At 40.5% G+C, this 17,085-nt stretch overlaps 1 protein-coding gene across 16 annotated transcripts in view; it reads left to right on the top strand.

Moving 5' to 3' along the window:
• Positions 1 to 309: 309 nt before the first annotated feature.
• Positions 310 to 17,085, top strand: part of STRADA (STE20 related adaptor alpha) — a 34,266-nt gene continuing 17,490 nt past the window's right edge. For 2 of the 16 annotated variants that reach the window (XR_009006285.1, XM_007175766.2), the window contains exons 1-4: positions 326 to 719; positions 8,689 to 8,768; positions 11,479 to 11,536; positions 13,798 to 13,826. Coding sequence is in view for 11 of the 16 variants with exons in the window: in XM_007175766.2 (XP_007175828.2) it covers positions 8,733 to 8,768; positions 11,479 to 11,536; positions 13,798 to 13,826 (123 nt within the window). In the remaining 5 variants the exon portion in view is untranslated. Of the gene's footprint in view, positions 720 to 5,560; positions 5,684 to 8,686; positions 8,769 to 11,478; positions 11,537 to 13,797; positions 13,827 to 17,085 lie in introns of those variants that run through there. The other 14 variants (XM_057535834.1, XM_057535831.1, XM_057535835.1 and 11 more) reach the window with 14 other exon arrangements.

Here is a 17,085-nt window from a genome sequence, read left to right as displayed (position 1 = left end):
TTTGGCTTCCACACGCGGGGGAAACGGGTCCCCTCCGTTGGAGACCGAATGCCCTCAGGTATGCGCAGCGCGTAATGAGGTAACTCAGCACTGGAGAACCGCTCTGTGAGAGGCCGCTGCTGAAGGCCCGCCGCACACGAGACGCAAGAACCTGGCAGAGCTTCCCCACCTGCCGGGCCGAGCGGGCCGGGGCGGGCCTTCCTCTCCGGCGCGGGGCGGGGCGGGGCGGGGCCGTGGCGGGGCGGGGCCGTGGCGGGGCGGGGCCGTGGCGGGGCGGGGCGGGGCGGTTCTCTACCAGCCCTCCCTGGGTTCCTCTACTGCGCATGGCACGTTGCGTACCTTCCTCCCAGCAACTGGCCTGGCGGCAACGCGGCCTTAAACCAAGGAGGCGGAGCTGAGATTGGGTCGGGATTGCTTGCCAACTCCAGGACCAGGTACCGGGCTGGCGGGGCCGCCTGGTGCGCTCCAGGGATCGGTCCCTCCTTGCCCTGACGCCGATACCATCTCCTCGGGGGCGGGCCTGCGGCAGAGCGGCCATCCTGAGCCCCACCTCGCCCTCTACGGGCCCCTTTTCACCCGAATTCTTCTCGATTCCCGCAACGAGGGGCTGCAGCCCGAGAGCAGAATAGGCTTGGGCCTGGCCCGGAGACACCGGAGCAGAGTTGCCGGGCGGAAGAGGCGAGCGCCTGCTGCCTCTCCTCTTCCCCCCTCATTTTCAGGTGGGAAACCTGGGGCCCAGGTGGCAGTTTGTCCTGATCTGGCAAAGAGGAGGCATATCCTAGGCTGCCCTCTCCCCGCATCCCCCACCTCATCCCCATCTCATCCCAGGCTGGATAGGCAGTGGGTCAAGCCCTCGTAAGGACAGAGATCAGGTACTCCCTGAATCAGCCTAAACAGAGCTTCTGATTGTCTTGTTTTCCAAAATGTTTAAGTGCCCACAGTAGATTGGGGTGGAGATGAGGGGCGGGGGTAGGGAAGTGAGCTAGAGGGAAGGGGTGTGGTTAAATAAAATTGTTCAAGTTTTCAGGAAATGGGGAACTAACTTCTCTGCCCAGGCTTCTGCTAAGATATCCTAGTATATTCTAACCTGACTTCTCTCAAAAGAGCAAAAGCCGTTCGAATTGATTCTTTTCTTATCTTATCTTATCTGTTGGGGTAGAACCGTATTCCAATATGTATTTGTGGCATTAAAACAGTTTTTCATTGATTGATGGATGCTTTTCTTTAGAGACCCCCCCCCCCCCAAGACTGTTTCTTGTCCCTGAGAGTTGAAAAAACCAAATCTTTTCTGATTTTCAAATCTCCTCAGGCCAGAAGCCTATTCAGCCATAAGTTAGTGCTGAACGGGTTAAATCTGTTGCCCTCCCCCCCACCCTTTAACTAGGTTTCTTAGAGGTATTGTGGCTCAAACGCAGTGTTTATAGTTGTATCGCAGACATGGAGGAAGTTTAGAAAACCAGTGACAAAAATAGGGAAAAAAGGAAAAATTAAATCAAAGTAAATGAATCTCCTTTCAATACCACTTGGCATCTGGTCAACCTCATTGTCAAATCAGGTGATGCTTTTTCAGTCATTATATCTTTGCACACACAGTCTTGACACTTCTCCCTAAGATTCTCTGTTATCACTCATGGTTTCCAGAGCACAGGCTTTGGAACAGACCTAATCAGTCCTCCACCACTTGCCTGTGTAACTTTGTTTTTTTGTTTGTGTGTTTTTTATTTTTTGGCCATACCACACAGCGTGTGGTATCTTAGTTCCCCATCCAGGGATCGAACCTGCGGTGGAAGTGTGGAATCTTAACCACTGGACCACCAGGGAAGTCCCATGCCTGTGTAACTTTGGGCATTTAACCTCTCTGAGTCTTAATTTCCTGATCTGTAAAACGAGGATCTATAGTACTTACTGTGAGCTGATCTCGGTGAAGCGTTTGGCACAGATCCTGGCACGTACTAAGTTCACATAAGTGTCTGCTGCTTTTATTATTTTTACCATTATTAGTTTAACAGATACAGGAGTGCCAATATTAAGTGCTGGTCACAGTAGCCCCTGGGACTGCAACAGTGAATGAAATGCGTTCCCTGCCTTCACAGAGTCTCTATTCTAGCGGAGGAAACTGATAACTAGGCAGTTAAGAGAGTGGTAGGTATAAGCGTTGAATACAGAGGCCAGACATCTAACGTGGGTGGGGTGGGGCGGTCAGGGAGGACTTCCTGTAGCACAGGACACCTGAGATGAGTAGTGAATGACAGGTAAAAGTTAACAGATTGGGAGAGTGTTAGTGGTCCACAAGGGGAAGCAGGATCGTTAAAGTTTTTCCTTTGGGTTCCATTTCCTACCTGCCTTTCAAGCTCCATGTCCTAAATATGGACCTATCCCAAGGCTTACTTCCCAGCTTTCTGCTTTTCTCTCACCATTTTCTTCTTTAGTGAATTTTTGTCGCTCATATAGCTTTAGCTGCTAACTTTCAAGTCCACATAGCCATTTCTAACCCCTCTTTTAAGCATCAGTCTTTTCAGTACTTCTCTAACTGAATGCTATTTCTACTTGGGATATATAACTGTTTTCTCAACCTCAGTATGACCTAAAAACTCACACTCATCTTTCCACCAAAACTTCCATCTCTGAGCTTTCCCATTTTGTCTTTGACACGCTACTCTTTTCCCAGTTACTTGGGCACAAAAAAAAAAAAAAGTCGGAGTCATCAGAGTTGTTCACAGTTAGAATGGGTTCCCTGATTAGGTAGTGAGTATCTGGCATGAGAAGTTTTCAAGCAGAGACTAGATAACCTTATATTCAGGAGTTTTTAAAAGCGGTTCTTCCAAAGGGTGGAGGATAGGCTTGATGACTTATGGTATCCTTACTAACTAAATTTTTTTATTTTTCCTTCTCCCTATCCATCTATTTCTTAATATTCCCTCTGCCACAGGCTCTTATCACCACAGATGTGGTCCAGTATAATTGTATTCTAACTGGCATTCCTTTTCTGGGTTATTTTCACCTCCCCCTCTCCCATCCCTTTGCAGATTAATATTCCTTAGAATGTTCCTTAGAACAAGGCTTCTCAAATGTCAATATGATGGTCCACAGATCAGCAGCATTACCATCATATGGGAGCTTGTTAGAACTACCAGGCCCCGCTTCAGACCTTCTGAATCAAAATCTGCATTTTAACAAGATCCTCAAGTGATTTACACGCACAGTAAAGTTTGAGAGACACTACCGTAGACCACTGTTTTGTGTTTGTCACCTTTCTGTTCAAAACCTACAGTGGCTTCCTACTGCCCGCTGAATAAAATCTGTGCTCTAGCATGCACTTAAGGCCTGTTAATTGTTCTCATATGTGTGGAGTTCTGCTTCTGTAACCGCCCTCACATTAATTGGAGAGTATATGCAAAGTGCTGAAATACTGCTCGGCACATTTGTTCAGTCCTTCAGTATTACTGAGTGCCTACTCTGTGCTAGGCGCTATTCTAGAAACCAGGAGATACACCTGTGGATATGTAAGCACTAAATAATCAGCAGTTAATACTATTGTATGCTTGGAATTCCCATTTTCTTTAAGTCCTGTTTGACATTCAAGCTCCACCTCTTCAATGAAACTATCCAGGTCCACCTAGCTAACTGTAATCTTTCCCTTTGCTGAACTTCATAAAGTGTTGCCCATTTCTACTTCTGCATTCCCCAGACCTGCTGAATTAAAATTTTTGGAGGTGGGAGTTTGGGCGGGCATCCGTAGATTTTTTCTAACAACACAAATTAATTTGAAACACATCCTGGTTTGGGAACCAGTGGTTCAGATCATTCGCGAAGCTGTTGAAGTGGCAGCCTAGAACCAGTTCTTGGGTCTCTCCAATTGGGCAGTTATATTTGTTTATACAGTGTTTTGGAATTGACTTTATTTCTGTTTCCAGTGTTTTTTCCAGAGCATAGATAATTCCTTCTGAGGATAAAAATCATCTCTTTATCTACATTAATACTCTCTTTTCTTTCTGTTGTAGACTACAGATGGATATGGATGTTATTTTCTCTTAAATTTCTTTGGCATGATGCTTTGTGTTTAATGTTATTAGACAATGTGCATTCTAATAATCTTTTTTTTCCAAATTCAATCTATATTTTTACTATTTCATGGCAGGATAAATGATTCTCAACATGGTGGGGTGGGGGCTTCTATAAGATCAGGGTTGGGGTGAGAATAAATGCAGTTTGGTAAAAATCTATAGATGATTTTGAAAGGCCTCCTCACTCCCCTGGATTGAAAACCATTGCTTTGATTTCTCTGAAGCAGTTCTAAGGATTTTTAGATTCTGTGTACCACACTAAGTCCCCACCCCCATTGCTGTACCACTGCCACAACCCCTCACAACCCTAGCCCCCCCTTAAAAAAAAGAAGGGAAATGTGGCAGGGTTTTTTCTAGATTCTTCAAAAGCATTTCTGAGTATTTATTTTAACCATTTTACTTTTAAAATCAACTTTATTCAGATGTAATTCACCTATAACAAAATACACTTTTTTTTGTTTTTTTGGTTTTTTTGGCTGCGCTGGGTCTTTGTTGTGGCGTGCAGGCTTCTCTAGTTGCGGCCCACAGGCTCTAGAGCATGCGGGCTCAGTAGTTGCAGTGTGCGGGCTTAATTGCGGTATGTGGGATCTTAGTTCCCTGACCAGGGATCGACGGGCCCCCTGCATTGGGAGCGCAGAGTCTTAACCACTGGACCACCAAGGAAGTCTCAAATACGCCTGTATTAAGTGTACAGTTTGTTGAGTTTTGACAGATACACTCACATAACCACCATGCAATAAAGATACAGAACTTTTCCATCACCCTGAAAAGTTCTCATGTGTCTCTTTGAAGTTGGTCCCTCATCTCACTGTTGGTCCCAGGCAAGCAAGATCTGCTTTCTGGGACTTCCCTGGTGGCTCAGAGTTTAAGAATCCACCTGCCAGTGCAGGGGATATGGGTTCAATCGCTGGTCCAGGAAGATCCCACATGCCACGGAGCAACTAAGCCTGTGTGGCACAACTACTGAGCCTGTGCTCTAGAACCCGCGAGCCACAACTACTGAGCCCATGTGCCACAACTACTGAAGGCTGCGTGCCTAGAGCCCGTGCTCTGCAACAAGAGAAGCCACCGCAATGAGAAGCTTGTGCACCGCAACGAAGAGTAGCCCCGCTCGCCACAGCTAGAGAAAGCCTGTGCGCAGCAACGAAGACCCAACGCAGCCAAAAATAATAAATAAAATAAATAACTTTATAAAAAAAAAAAGATCTGCTTTCTGTTGTATTTTTACTTTTTCTAGAATTTCATGTAAATGGAAACAGTATGTAGATCTGTGTCTGACTTCTTTCACTTAACATGAAATTGTTGCCTATATCAGTAGTTTGTTCCTTTTTATTGCTGAGTAGTATTACATTGGTGTATGTACCACATTTTTAAAATCCATTTACCAGTTGGTAGATGTTTGGATTGTTTCCAGTTTGGGGCTCTTGTGAATAATGCTTTTACGAGCATTCATGTACGAGTTTATGAGAAAATATGTTTTCATTTCTCTTGAGTAGATTACCTAGGAGCAGAATTATTGGGTCATAAGAAGCTGCTAAACCATTTTCCAGCGTGGCCATATGTGTTTGCATTCCCACCAGCAACGTATGGGAGTTCCAGTTGGTTGATATCAACACTTGGTATTGTCAGTCTTTATGTTTAGCCATTTTGGTGGGTGTTTAGTGGTATCTCATTGTTGGTTTATGTACATTTCCCTGATGACAAGTGATGTTGAACATCATTTCATGTGCTTAGTGGCCACTCATATATCTTCTGTTCAGATCTGTTGCCCATTGTTTAAGCTGAGTTGTCTTATTATTGAGTATAGAAATTCTTTATATATTCTGTATATAAAGTCCTTTGTAGACACACACACTCACACACATATACATGCACACACAATATGTTTTCTCCTAATCTTTTCATTTTCTTTGATAAAGATCAATTTATCATATTTTTGTTTTATATTTCATGCTCTTGATGTTCTTTTTTTGAATCTCTACTTACCCCAAGATCATGAAGATTTTCTCCTCTGTTTTCTTTAGTAGTTTTAACTTTCTCTTTAGTTCTATGATCCATTTCAAGTTAATTTTTGTGTACAATGTAAGGTAAGGGTCAATGTTCATTTTTTCTAAATAGATATCAAGTTGTATCCAGACTATCTTTCCCCATGAAATTACTTTGGCCATTCTTTTGAAAATTAATTGACCATATATGCATGGGTCTATTTCTGGATTCTCTGTTCTATTCCACTGATCCATTTGTCTATCCTTAGACCGAAGTACACTGTCTTGATTACTATAGCAATAAAGTAAGTCTGGAAGTCAGGTAATGTAAGTCATAACTTTCCTTTTCAAAACTGTTTTGGCTATTTTAGGTCTCTTGTATTTCCATGTAAACCTTAGACTCAGCTTATCAATTTCTTTTAAGAGTTTGCTGGAATTTTGATTAGCATTGCACTGAATCTGTAGATCAGTTTGGAGAGAATTAACATCTTAATGATATAGAGTCTTCCAATCTATGAACATGGTGCACACCTCTTATCTAGATTATCTTTAATCCCTCTTATCAGTGTTTTATAATTTTAAACGTACAGGTCTTATCCATAATTTATTAAAATATTCCTAATTATTTTATGGTTTTGTAGGTATTATTGATGGTATTGTTTTTTAAATTTCATTTTCTACTTTGTCATTGCTAGTATATAGAAATACAATTGCATTTTATAATTGACCTTCTTTCTAAATTCATTTTAAGTATAATGATTTTTTTATAGCATACTTACAGTTTTCTATGTATACAATCATGTCTACATAGAAAATCGTAAAGAATTTTACATCTTTTCCAATCTATATGCCTTTTATTTCTTCTTGCCTTTTTGCATTGGCCAAGACCACTAGTACAATGATGAATAGCAGTGATAAGAACATTCTTGCTTTCCTTCTGTCCTTAGAAGAAACTCATTCATTCTTTTTACTGTTAATAGATGTTAGCTATAAATTTTTTTTTAATTTTTTAATTTAATTTTATTTATTTTTTTATACAGCAGGTTCTTATTAGTCATCAATTTTATACACATCAGTGTATACATGTCAATCCCAATCGCCCAATTCAGCACACCACCATCCCCACCCCGCCAAAACTTTTTATACATATCTTTTAGCAAGTTGACTTGGTAAATTCTATTTCTATTCTATTCCTAGTTGACTATTCCTAATTGACTAAGAGTTTCTTTTTTTTAAAACTTGTGGGTTAGTGCTGAATTTCGTTAGATGCTTTTTCTCCATCTATTGAAATAATTTTATTTTTACTTGCTTACTCAGTTAATAAGGTAAAATGACATCAATTCATTTTTTAAAATTCCTTAAAATTGGTTGTTCTTTATTTGCAAACAACTTCAAACAAAGACAGTTTTGTGTACATTAATTCATTTTTAAATGTTAAAACAATCTTTTATTCCTGAAGTAAACCCCACTCGGTCATGATGTATTACGCTTTTAGCCATTCTAGATATAAATTCTTAACTATAAATAGCAAACATAAAATAAGATCAGGATGATATGAAAAAAGATACATTTGAGAAATGGCAAAAGCTCTTGGAAATGGGTAACAAAAATGTAAAACTTAGTAGAAAGGTTGGAAAATAAAGTTTGAAGAAGTCTCCTAGAAAGCAGAGAGTTGTAAAGTATGAGTGAAATAAATACAAAATTGAAGGCTAATTCTAGAAGTACACCTTTAACTATTAGAGTTTCTGTTCCTATTTCTTGTCAAAGAAATAATATTCCCCAGAATTGGAAGCCCCAAATCTCCACACTATAAAGGCTGACTAAGTGCAACTGACTAAGCAGCTCGTCCAGATTGCAGCAGGATGGAGGGCCTCTGGAAGGCCGTCTCCAGGGGAAAATTGGAATGGATGAGTTTGAGTGTATGGAAAAACACACTGATGAGACTAATAGCAGAAATGTTGAAGTATTTGGAAAAGTTAATAGCTACATGGAAAAACAAGCAAGTGAAAAAATGAGGCAATTATTAACTCTAGGGGGAAGAAATGAGTGTATGGGAAAGAAGACGTGGTCATCTCTATTTGCCTCAGTGAAGAACCATGTTTGCATAGTCCTAGTAATGTAAATTTGGACTATTAACCAAAATTTATGTCAGAACTATGTTGGGAGAATGAAGGCAGGAATGTAGGGTGCAGGAAGTCGATGTAGGAGAGCTTAGTCTTCACCTACCGTGGTAGGAAGTTAGTAGATAAATGTCTAAAATGGATAAGTCATGACATATAAACAGCATTTAAGAATGATGATAAAAAGGAGGATAAACAGACAAAAGAATTGAAGGTAATTGCTTCTGCAGAGGGGTCAGTGGAGGGTTGGGTCACAAGAAATTTAAAAATTAATTTAAACAAAAAAAACCCTATAAAAAACTTCTCTTACAGATATTACAGTATTTCAGAATGTATTTGGCCAAAGTACATCCAGGTTTATTGTCACTGAAAGTTTCTCTAAACAAATCTTTAGAATCTAGAAATTTGTAGGTCTAGCACAGTGCTTTGAATGGTAGACTCATAGTAAGTTTTTGTTAATCAACAAATATTTCTATAAAAGCAGATTTGACTAACAACCTGTGTCTATTTTCCTTTTAGGTTTAAATTTTTGAAATTGAAGTAGGTCTACACGTTAGGAACTCATGTCTTTTCTTGTAAGTAAACCAGAGCGAATTAGGGTGAGTGCTTCTCTTCTTCTGGCTTTACTATTTTTTATTTTCTGAAAAGCAGTGTGTTTGGCAGATATTGTAGGAGGTTTTGGGTTTTTTTTTTAATGTGGTGTTCAGAATCATACAGAAGTGAGGGATGTAGAAAGTAAAGCAGCTATTGCAGCCTCCACTCCTAAGAAAAGAACTTGCAGGGACTTCCCTGGTGACGCATTGGTTAAGAATCCACCTGCGAATGTAGGGGACACGAGTTTGAGCCCTGGTCCAGGAAGATCCCATGTGCCGTGGAGCAACTAAGCCCGTGCGCCACAACTACAGAGCCTGTGTGCCACAACTACTGAAGCCCGTGCGCCTCGAGCCCGTGCTCCGCAACATGAGAAGCCACCACAGTTAGAAGCCCGTGCACGGCAACGAAGAGTAGCCCCCACTCGCCACAACTAGAAGAAGCCTGCGTGCAGCAGTGAAGACCCAACGCAGCCAAAAATAAATAATAAAAAAAAAAAAAAAAAAAGAAACGAATTTGCAGAGGCTGACCAGAGACATAGAATATACCCACCAGCTTGTCTGATAGAGAAGAAACAAGGTGGCTTATTTTAGGATTATCAGTCATTCAACATTAAATGAGTTGCTGGCCCTTTTCAGCGTAGATGTGTACCCACTAATGATCTGCCTGTTTCCTACGCGTTTTCAGTGAGTTTGTGTGTTTTAAAAATCAACATTGGACTTCCCTGGTGGCTTAGTGGTGGGGAGTCCGCCTGCCAGTGCAGGGGACACGGGTTCGAGTCCTGGTCCAGGAAGATCCCACATGCCGCAGAGCAACTAAGCCTGTGTGCCACAACTACTGAGCCTGTGCTCTGGAGCCCGTGAGCCACAACTACGGAGCCCGCATGCCACAACTACTGAGCCTGCACTCTAGAGCCCGTGAGCCACAACTACTGAGCCCATGAGCCACAACTACTGAGCCCACATGCCACAACTACTGAGCCTGCACTCTAGAGCCCGTGAGCCACAACTACTGAGCCTGTGTGCCACAACTACTGAAGCCCGTGTGCCTAGAGCCTGTGCTCCGCAAAAGAGAAGCCACCGCAATGAGAAGCCCATGCACCACAACAAAGAGTAGCCCCTGTTCACTGCAACTAGAGAAAGCCTGTGTGCAGCAACAAAGACCCAACGCAGCCGAAAATAAATAAATTAATTAATTAAAAAAAAAATCAGCATCAGATTGTAATCATTGGAAAACTTTTTTGAACCCGGGCCCTTGGCAGTGAAGGCACAGAGTCCTAACCACTGGACCACCAGGGAACTCCCATCATAGGTTTTAATTGAAGGCTTTTTGAAAAATTTTATTACACCTGAGAACTTCACTAGCTAAAGTGACCTCAAGAACAAATACTGGGTTTAGCTTCTTTACAAGCTTCCTAAATGATTTCCTAAAAGACTGTCTTGTTTATTATCAAGTACTTAATTTCTAACTGCTGTAGTAATTATTTTAAAATTCTGTAACACTGTATGTGTACTATGAGACATTGGGAATATACCACTTTCTTTTTTTTTTCTTTTTTTTCTCTTTTGGCCACACAGCTTGTGGGATCTCAGTTCCCCCAACCAGGGACTGAACCTGGGCCACAGCAGTGAAAGCCTGGAATCCTAACCACTAGGCCACCAGGGAACTCCCTTAATATACCACTTTCTTTAAATATTAAGGTGTAAATTATATTTTGTGTTCCAGTGAATATAAATTTTTTATATCAATTTTTAAAATTTTACAGTGTTCTTTTTTTAATTTGGAAAAAATTGATATAGAGAATGATGTTACAGTTTCAATTCATAGTCCATATTATACAACTTATTTCTGAATGTTCCTTAATCTTCCTTTTTCTTATGTTTGTGCGGTAAGAATAATTTATATTGGAAAGAGTAAACCTCGCTATTAATTAAGAGAAACAAAACAGAATCCCTCCTTAGCCTGAATTCTACCCAGTGGAAAGAATACCCCTAAGCCAAGGTTTAATACCAGCCCTTGAGTGAAATATAACCTTGATCCCATTGCTTTTATGTATGAGCTTCTTTTCTATTTCAACCTAACCTGATTCAGGTGAAACCAGACCGCTGATCAGTATGATGGAAATCCAATACTTGTTTGAAATAGTCCAGTAAAGTGAACCATAGATTAGTCATGCTAGTTTGGTCCTGTAAACTTGGTAGAAAATGTAAATGTTGGTGATGTCTTTAGAAATCCTAGTGGATGAAAGAATATGCAGTTTGCTATTTCCTTTTACAAACTAATAGAGGTTTGTGAAAAACTGTTTCATCCCTATTTTCTGTGTGTGAATTCCAGTATTTTTCAAATTGGCATTAATGATCCAAAGCATCTGTAATAGACAGTCATGGAATGAGTAAGATGGAACCAAAAGGCAGTTTTATATATAGGAAGGACAAAAGCATTCTTCATTATTAGGGCCAGTACTACTTGTTTCTCATCTGTCAGATTTAAGAATTTGTCATCAAATTAGGCAAAGAAGAATACAGAAAGGAATTAATCTATTGTTTGCAGTTGATTTAAATCCAAGATTCTTTTCAAAACTTTTCCATAGAAATGTAGCTTAACTGTACTGCATGATTCGCTTTTTGTAGTTGTCTTTTTGTCTGTCTATCTAATGGCTGATAGCTGATTTTTTGTGGCTTGGAAGAAATACTAATTCTCTGGGGTTTTCCTCTTTAGCGGTGGGTCTCGGAAAAGTTCATTGTTGAGGGCTTAAGAGATTTGGAACTATTTGGAGGTAAGTACAGTATGGCATTTAGCCATCACTTCAGGATAAATATCGCTGCCTTTTTTGTTGATTAAATCAATTTTCTAGAAATTAGCAATTTAAGGGCAAGTTGTTATATTTGTTTGGCTACAGCTGTTATATTTACTTGGCTCCTTTTTGAATCCATGCTTTCTCCAAAATTTGAGGACTAATCTGGCAGTTGTCCTTGGCCTGTCTTGATTGTTAGAAAGCCAGTATTTACTTAAAAGCACACGTGTTTCTTCTAAGTATTTGTCTATGAAATACATATTCTTAAAGGAAAAGAAGTAGGTATTTAAAAGTCTCTAGCCTTGAAGATTTAAAAAATAAAATTATAGTCAGGACAAAGGTAGCAGTGATATAAAAGTCATGGTTTTTCTGATCAATCTAGTTGACTCATCTTTTCATGAGACTTAGAGACTAGAGAAAAAAAAATCTGTCAGGACAAAAATACTAACTTCCTGTTGTAAAATCTAGATGTTGATTCAGAAGTAAAGTAGGTTTGCAATTTTGAGGTTTAACAAATCCAGGCACTCCCCTTTGGCTATTTTCCAGTTGAGCTGTTTTGGGAACTGTGATCTTAAGGCAAGGAAAATTCTTTTTCTATAAAAATAATAGTAGTAAAGCCCCTTTCTTTTTATCTATACACCATGATACTCTCTTCAGCTCCTATAGCTAAAGAAATGGGTTATCAGATAGAGTATGTTGGTTCACTGATCCAAACTACCTCGAGAGGCTTGAGTAATTGAAAACTCAAACTTGTTAGTTACTAGGTGGCACCTAATTATTTATTTTCCCTACTGCCACTCAAAGAACTTCTGGAGTTGAATTATTCATGAACTTTGTCAAAGGGTTTTATAGAAGACAAATGAGAGTTTAGAAAAATGATGAGTTATTTTTGTTTTGGTTATAAAGAATAAAAATAATCTGCACAGTAAAGGAAAGGCTAATGGAACAAAAATACTATGTTCTGGAGCTGTTCTCATTTTTTTCCCTATCATTAATGGGAATACAGTGGTTTAAAAGTAAACATTGGCATTGATGGAAAATTGAGTTGAAAGTCCAGTTTACATTAATTAGCTAAAAATATTCCAGTTATGTGAATTAGATTAATGGATTTTGGTTTCAGTGTCTTGAGTGTAGGATCTCTGGATGTCTTTTGATAATTCCCTTGTCTCTGATCTGAGGAGGATGAAGAGATTGTTCTGTATATTGTTTACAACTTAATGAAGCGTATGTTACCAAGGTGATACAGCCTAGAATTTGCCTTCTGCTCTAAGGAGCCTTGGTTTGATTTCCTTTTACCTATTCGCCTGGCTTCTTATCTTTGACTTGTAAGAAGCCCCTCTTAAGCAACCGCTCCTGCCATTTGTGTACCAGAAAACTGATGTCCATGGCACACATACAAATCTTATTTTGATAAATTGAGGCTAATTTACTCTGCACCCAATATCTAGCAATATAATTTAAGATATTTGGAGATGTGTAATCATTCCAATACTCTACAGTTAAAATCTTTACTTTGATCACTTTTCAGAATAGAGAAAATAAAAAGCACAGATACAGAATTTGTCTTATTTTGGAGCAGAAAGTCATTTAAGTTGTCCTTTGCTTTTATTCATATTCATCAGGAGTAGCAGAGGGCCAAAAAGCCCTTGCTTTATTTTCGTTTAGAATAGAACGTATCTGACCGGAGAATCAAATTGGGTAATGGTCCCACAAACACATGTTACTGTATTAAAACTTTTTTGTCTTTTTTATGGCAAACCTGTTATCTAGTCCCTGAACTCCCTGGGAAATAGCCAACCATGTATATAATTTTATAACGAATTTTTTGTTCACAGTATAAGACTCTGAAACTAGCCTATTGAAAGTAACATTGTGTGCTGATGGAAAGTAATTGTATGACCAGAACTATAGCAGTTGAGTTGTACTCAGTAAAGAATACCCGTAGAATAAGAGCCTTGCCAAGTTTTGAAGAGCCATAGATTCATGTTTAAAACTCCATCTATCTGCAGCATTTTTACTGTGGATCTCTGGGGTGTGTGTGTGTGTGTGTGTGTGTGTGTGTGTGTGTGTGTGTGTGTGTGTGTGTGTGTGTTATATGTAGCACTGCAGGCACTTTTTGCTGTAATGATTCTTAAGTGGTTTCCATGAATAAATGCAGTCCTAAGTGCAGTAATTGCTGTTCTGAATGTGGGTGTGTCTTCTTCCAAAACCCAAAATGCCGACACTCAATCTCTCCACTCCAGAGCAGCTTCCGGGTGACACTCGGAGAAAAGTAAGTGATTTTCCAGGCTCTAGTACTTTGGCCTGTTGCATGGAGGTGACTTGTGGAATGTTGTATGTTTTTTTTGGTTGGCTTATCATTTTATGTTTCTGCTCATCTGTCATTGAGTTTTATACGTGGTATATTTCTTCTACTTGTGGGGACTTAGGTTTCACCCTAGAGAGATTCTGATGTGTACTTTGAAAACTGAAAAACTCTCAGGCACTTTTTCTCTCTCCTCCCCTTTGTAGCCCTACCATTGACCTGCCACCCCCTCCAAAAACTAAAAGGGACAGTTTCAACACTAACATGTGGTTATCTTTCAGTGGCTAGTAGTACTAGATTTCCCATCCTTAGTCTAGATATCAGTCCACAGAGATAATACAGATCTCTGTCTAGATTATAAGGCAGGACGTCAAATCTAGTTTAAAAACAAAACCCCAGGTTTTAAAGTACAAAACAGAAAATGTATTTTTTTTTGGCAGAAGTTTCAAGACTCTTGCCCTGCTTCTTACTCTTCTAGTTTATTTTACCAGTGGAAATAACAGCAGCGTACCAAGCTGCTTTTTTTTTTTTAATTTGTTTATTTATTTTTTTATTTTTGGCTGCCTTGGGTCTTCGTTGCTGCGTGCGGGCTTTCTCTAGTTGGGGCAAGCGGTGGCTTCTCTTGTTGCGGAGCCCGGGCTCTAGGGCGCGGGGGCTTCGGTAGTTGTGGCATGCGGGCTCAGTAGTTCTGGCTTGCAGGCTCTAGAGCGCATGCTCAGTAGTTGCGGCGCTGGGGCTTAGTTGCTCTGCGGCATGTGGGCTCTTCCCGGACCAGGGCTTGAACCCACATCCCCTGCATTGGCAGGCGGATTCTTAACCACTACGCCCCACCAGGGAAGTCCCCAAGCTGCTTTTGATACTGTGAATCAGTGTCCTATACAGAGAGGATAAGAGCCCTTTTCTCCATACACTTCTTCCTCTTTGCAGATAACAGACCTTTGTGCCTTTTGCAGGCAGCTCCAAGGTGAGTGAAGGGTAATGCTACTGACTAGGAATTTCTTTCTGAGTAAAGCTTGGCTGCGCTTTACTGGCCAAGAGCACTTCACTATCACATCCCAATATTTTCCAGTCAGGAGACCAAAAACGTGCCCTATAGGATCAGTTGGGTATTTTTCCAGAGTACAGTGCCAATTACATATAGTTCTTATATTTTCACAGCTGCTGATGTTATACCAAAAGTTATCCTGTGTGAAACCTTTGGGAGGTTGAATGTACTTATTTGTTGGACATTTCATAAATATTGTGTTTGTGTGCTTTATTGTATTTTGTTTTACGCTCTTTAAACAAAGTTATCATTTTATGGTCATTTCCGGATAGCAGTAGCTTATGTATTTTTCAAATGCTTCAAAATGAACAAAGTGCTTTTCATGGTGGGGGAACTAAGAAAAGACTTTGATAGAACTAGTTTCTTTCTCTAGGCAATTTGAGGTTATACATTATACTAATAAAACTATGCCATGCTATGTTTAAAGAGAATGGGCTAAATATCTCCTTTTCATCTGAGTTTTGACCTTTTCTAAATCTGAAGCAGTATAATGGACTAACCTGCCTTTCTTGTGGTAAAACCAGACCAAATCTCTTCTTTTCAAAATACTGCCTTTGTTTGTTTGTTTTCCTGAATAAAGGTTGCCTTCTCTCTGAGTTCAGACTATAGAACATCCACAAAGTAGAAAGCATCCATTTTAGGGTCATTTCCAGGGAGTTGGGGACAGAATGGTAGAGGGGGTCACAGCAACAACCAGACTAGTTCATTTCATGCGATTCTGGATTGCCCAATGAACTCATATTCCCAATTACCTAAAGAATTTCATTTTCTAAAACTAACACTTTGAAGTAGTTTTCCATAGTCAACAAAGACAGTAGAAATATTGTCAGGTTACGAACTAATCATATCAGTAGTTTAATGAATCATTTCTCACCTAGGCTCAACAAAAGTGTGGCTTTAGTGTGTAGCCTGGTAGGTAGTATGTCTTACGTGCGCTCCTGGCAAGGAAAAGGGAGATAGGTAATTTTAAGAAAAAAGTATCCTGTATGTAGTTTATCCAAAGGGAGTTATTTAAAGTGCATATAAAAGAATTTTTTAAAATCTCAGGTCTCAGCTGTCCCTCATAGTCCTTTTTTTTTTCAAATTAGAGAAACATAAGGAGTTTGCCTAGAGATCAGAGGAGAGACCTTCAAATACAAAGTCGTTCTAGGTTTGTTCTCACTGGGGCCATATTGTTACCTGCTAAAAAATGCAGTACTTTCTCACATGCAGGTGTCAGATTCCGATCTGTGAAGTTCCCCTGGTAACAGGGGAGCTAGGGAATGTGTTGTAGGAGGGCTGGCATTTGCAGTATAAGTCAGCATGTTGAACTGTCTCCAGTGGAATCGACTGGTACGTTTGCTCTCCTCTTCAGCCCATGGGAATAACAAGGTCATGGGCAGAAAACCTCCTGAGTTCAAACGTTGCTTAAATGATTACTTTTTAAGTAGATGCCAGCACTGTTGTAGGCATTGGGGAATACATCAGTGAAGAAGACAGACAGGCCCTGCCCCGACAGAGCTTGCATTCTAGTAGAGAAGACAGGCAATAGACAAAATAACCCGCAGTGATCACTATGAAGAAAATCACAGTGATCACAGTGAAGAAAATAAAGCAACATGACATAATAAAGTGACTGGGAGCGACTTTACTTGGCGGGACAGAGTCTTCAATGAATAGGTGACATTTAAGTTGAGACCTCAATGACGAGGAGGAGCAGCGATGAGAAAGTGGTGGGGCAGGAGTGTTCCAAACAAAGGGACAGCCGGTGCGACTTTGCTAAGACTGCTGGTTCGCGTGGGTCAGGTGCAGTGAGTCAGGGCAGCCCTGTGTGGGGTGAAGTCGTGGGAGAGGGCAGCGGCCGGATCGTGTGGATCCTCTCAGGCCAGAGTAGCGGGTGTTGGGTCTGAAAGCAACCCCCTGAGTTTTGTGTTAACTGGTGACACTGATTTTATTGAGGGCAGGTTGATACTTGAGAAAACAGCAAAGCAGAGCAAGCGTATGTGCAGCGGGTTAGAGCTATAAGGTTAAGATAGGACTCTCCAAAGTTAGCTTAGCCTGCGGCGAAATTCTCAACAGCTGGGGAGTCGCCGTTTCGGAGCTCTTGGTTTAGGCTTTTTGCTCAAATTGTTACCGAGTCCAAGCTTGCTCTGCTCGCCGCACAACAGGTCAATAAATCAGGTTACGAGGTGTTGAGGCAAG

Source organism: Balaenoptera acutorostrata, chromosome 20 (assembly GCF_949987535.1).
Source record: "Balaenoptera acutorostrata chromosome 20, mBalAcu1.1, whole genome shotgun sequence".
Taxonomy (NCBI): Eukaryota; Metazoa; Chordata; class Mammalia; order Artiodactyla; family Balaenopteridae; genus Balaenoptera; species Balaenoptera acutorostrata.
The sequence above is the reverse complement of the archived record's forward strand: the minus strand, read 5'-3'. Positions and strand labels throughout refer to the sequence as shown.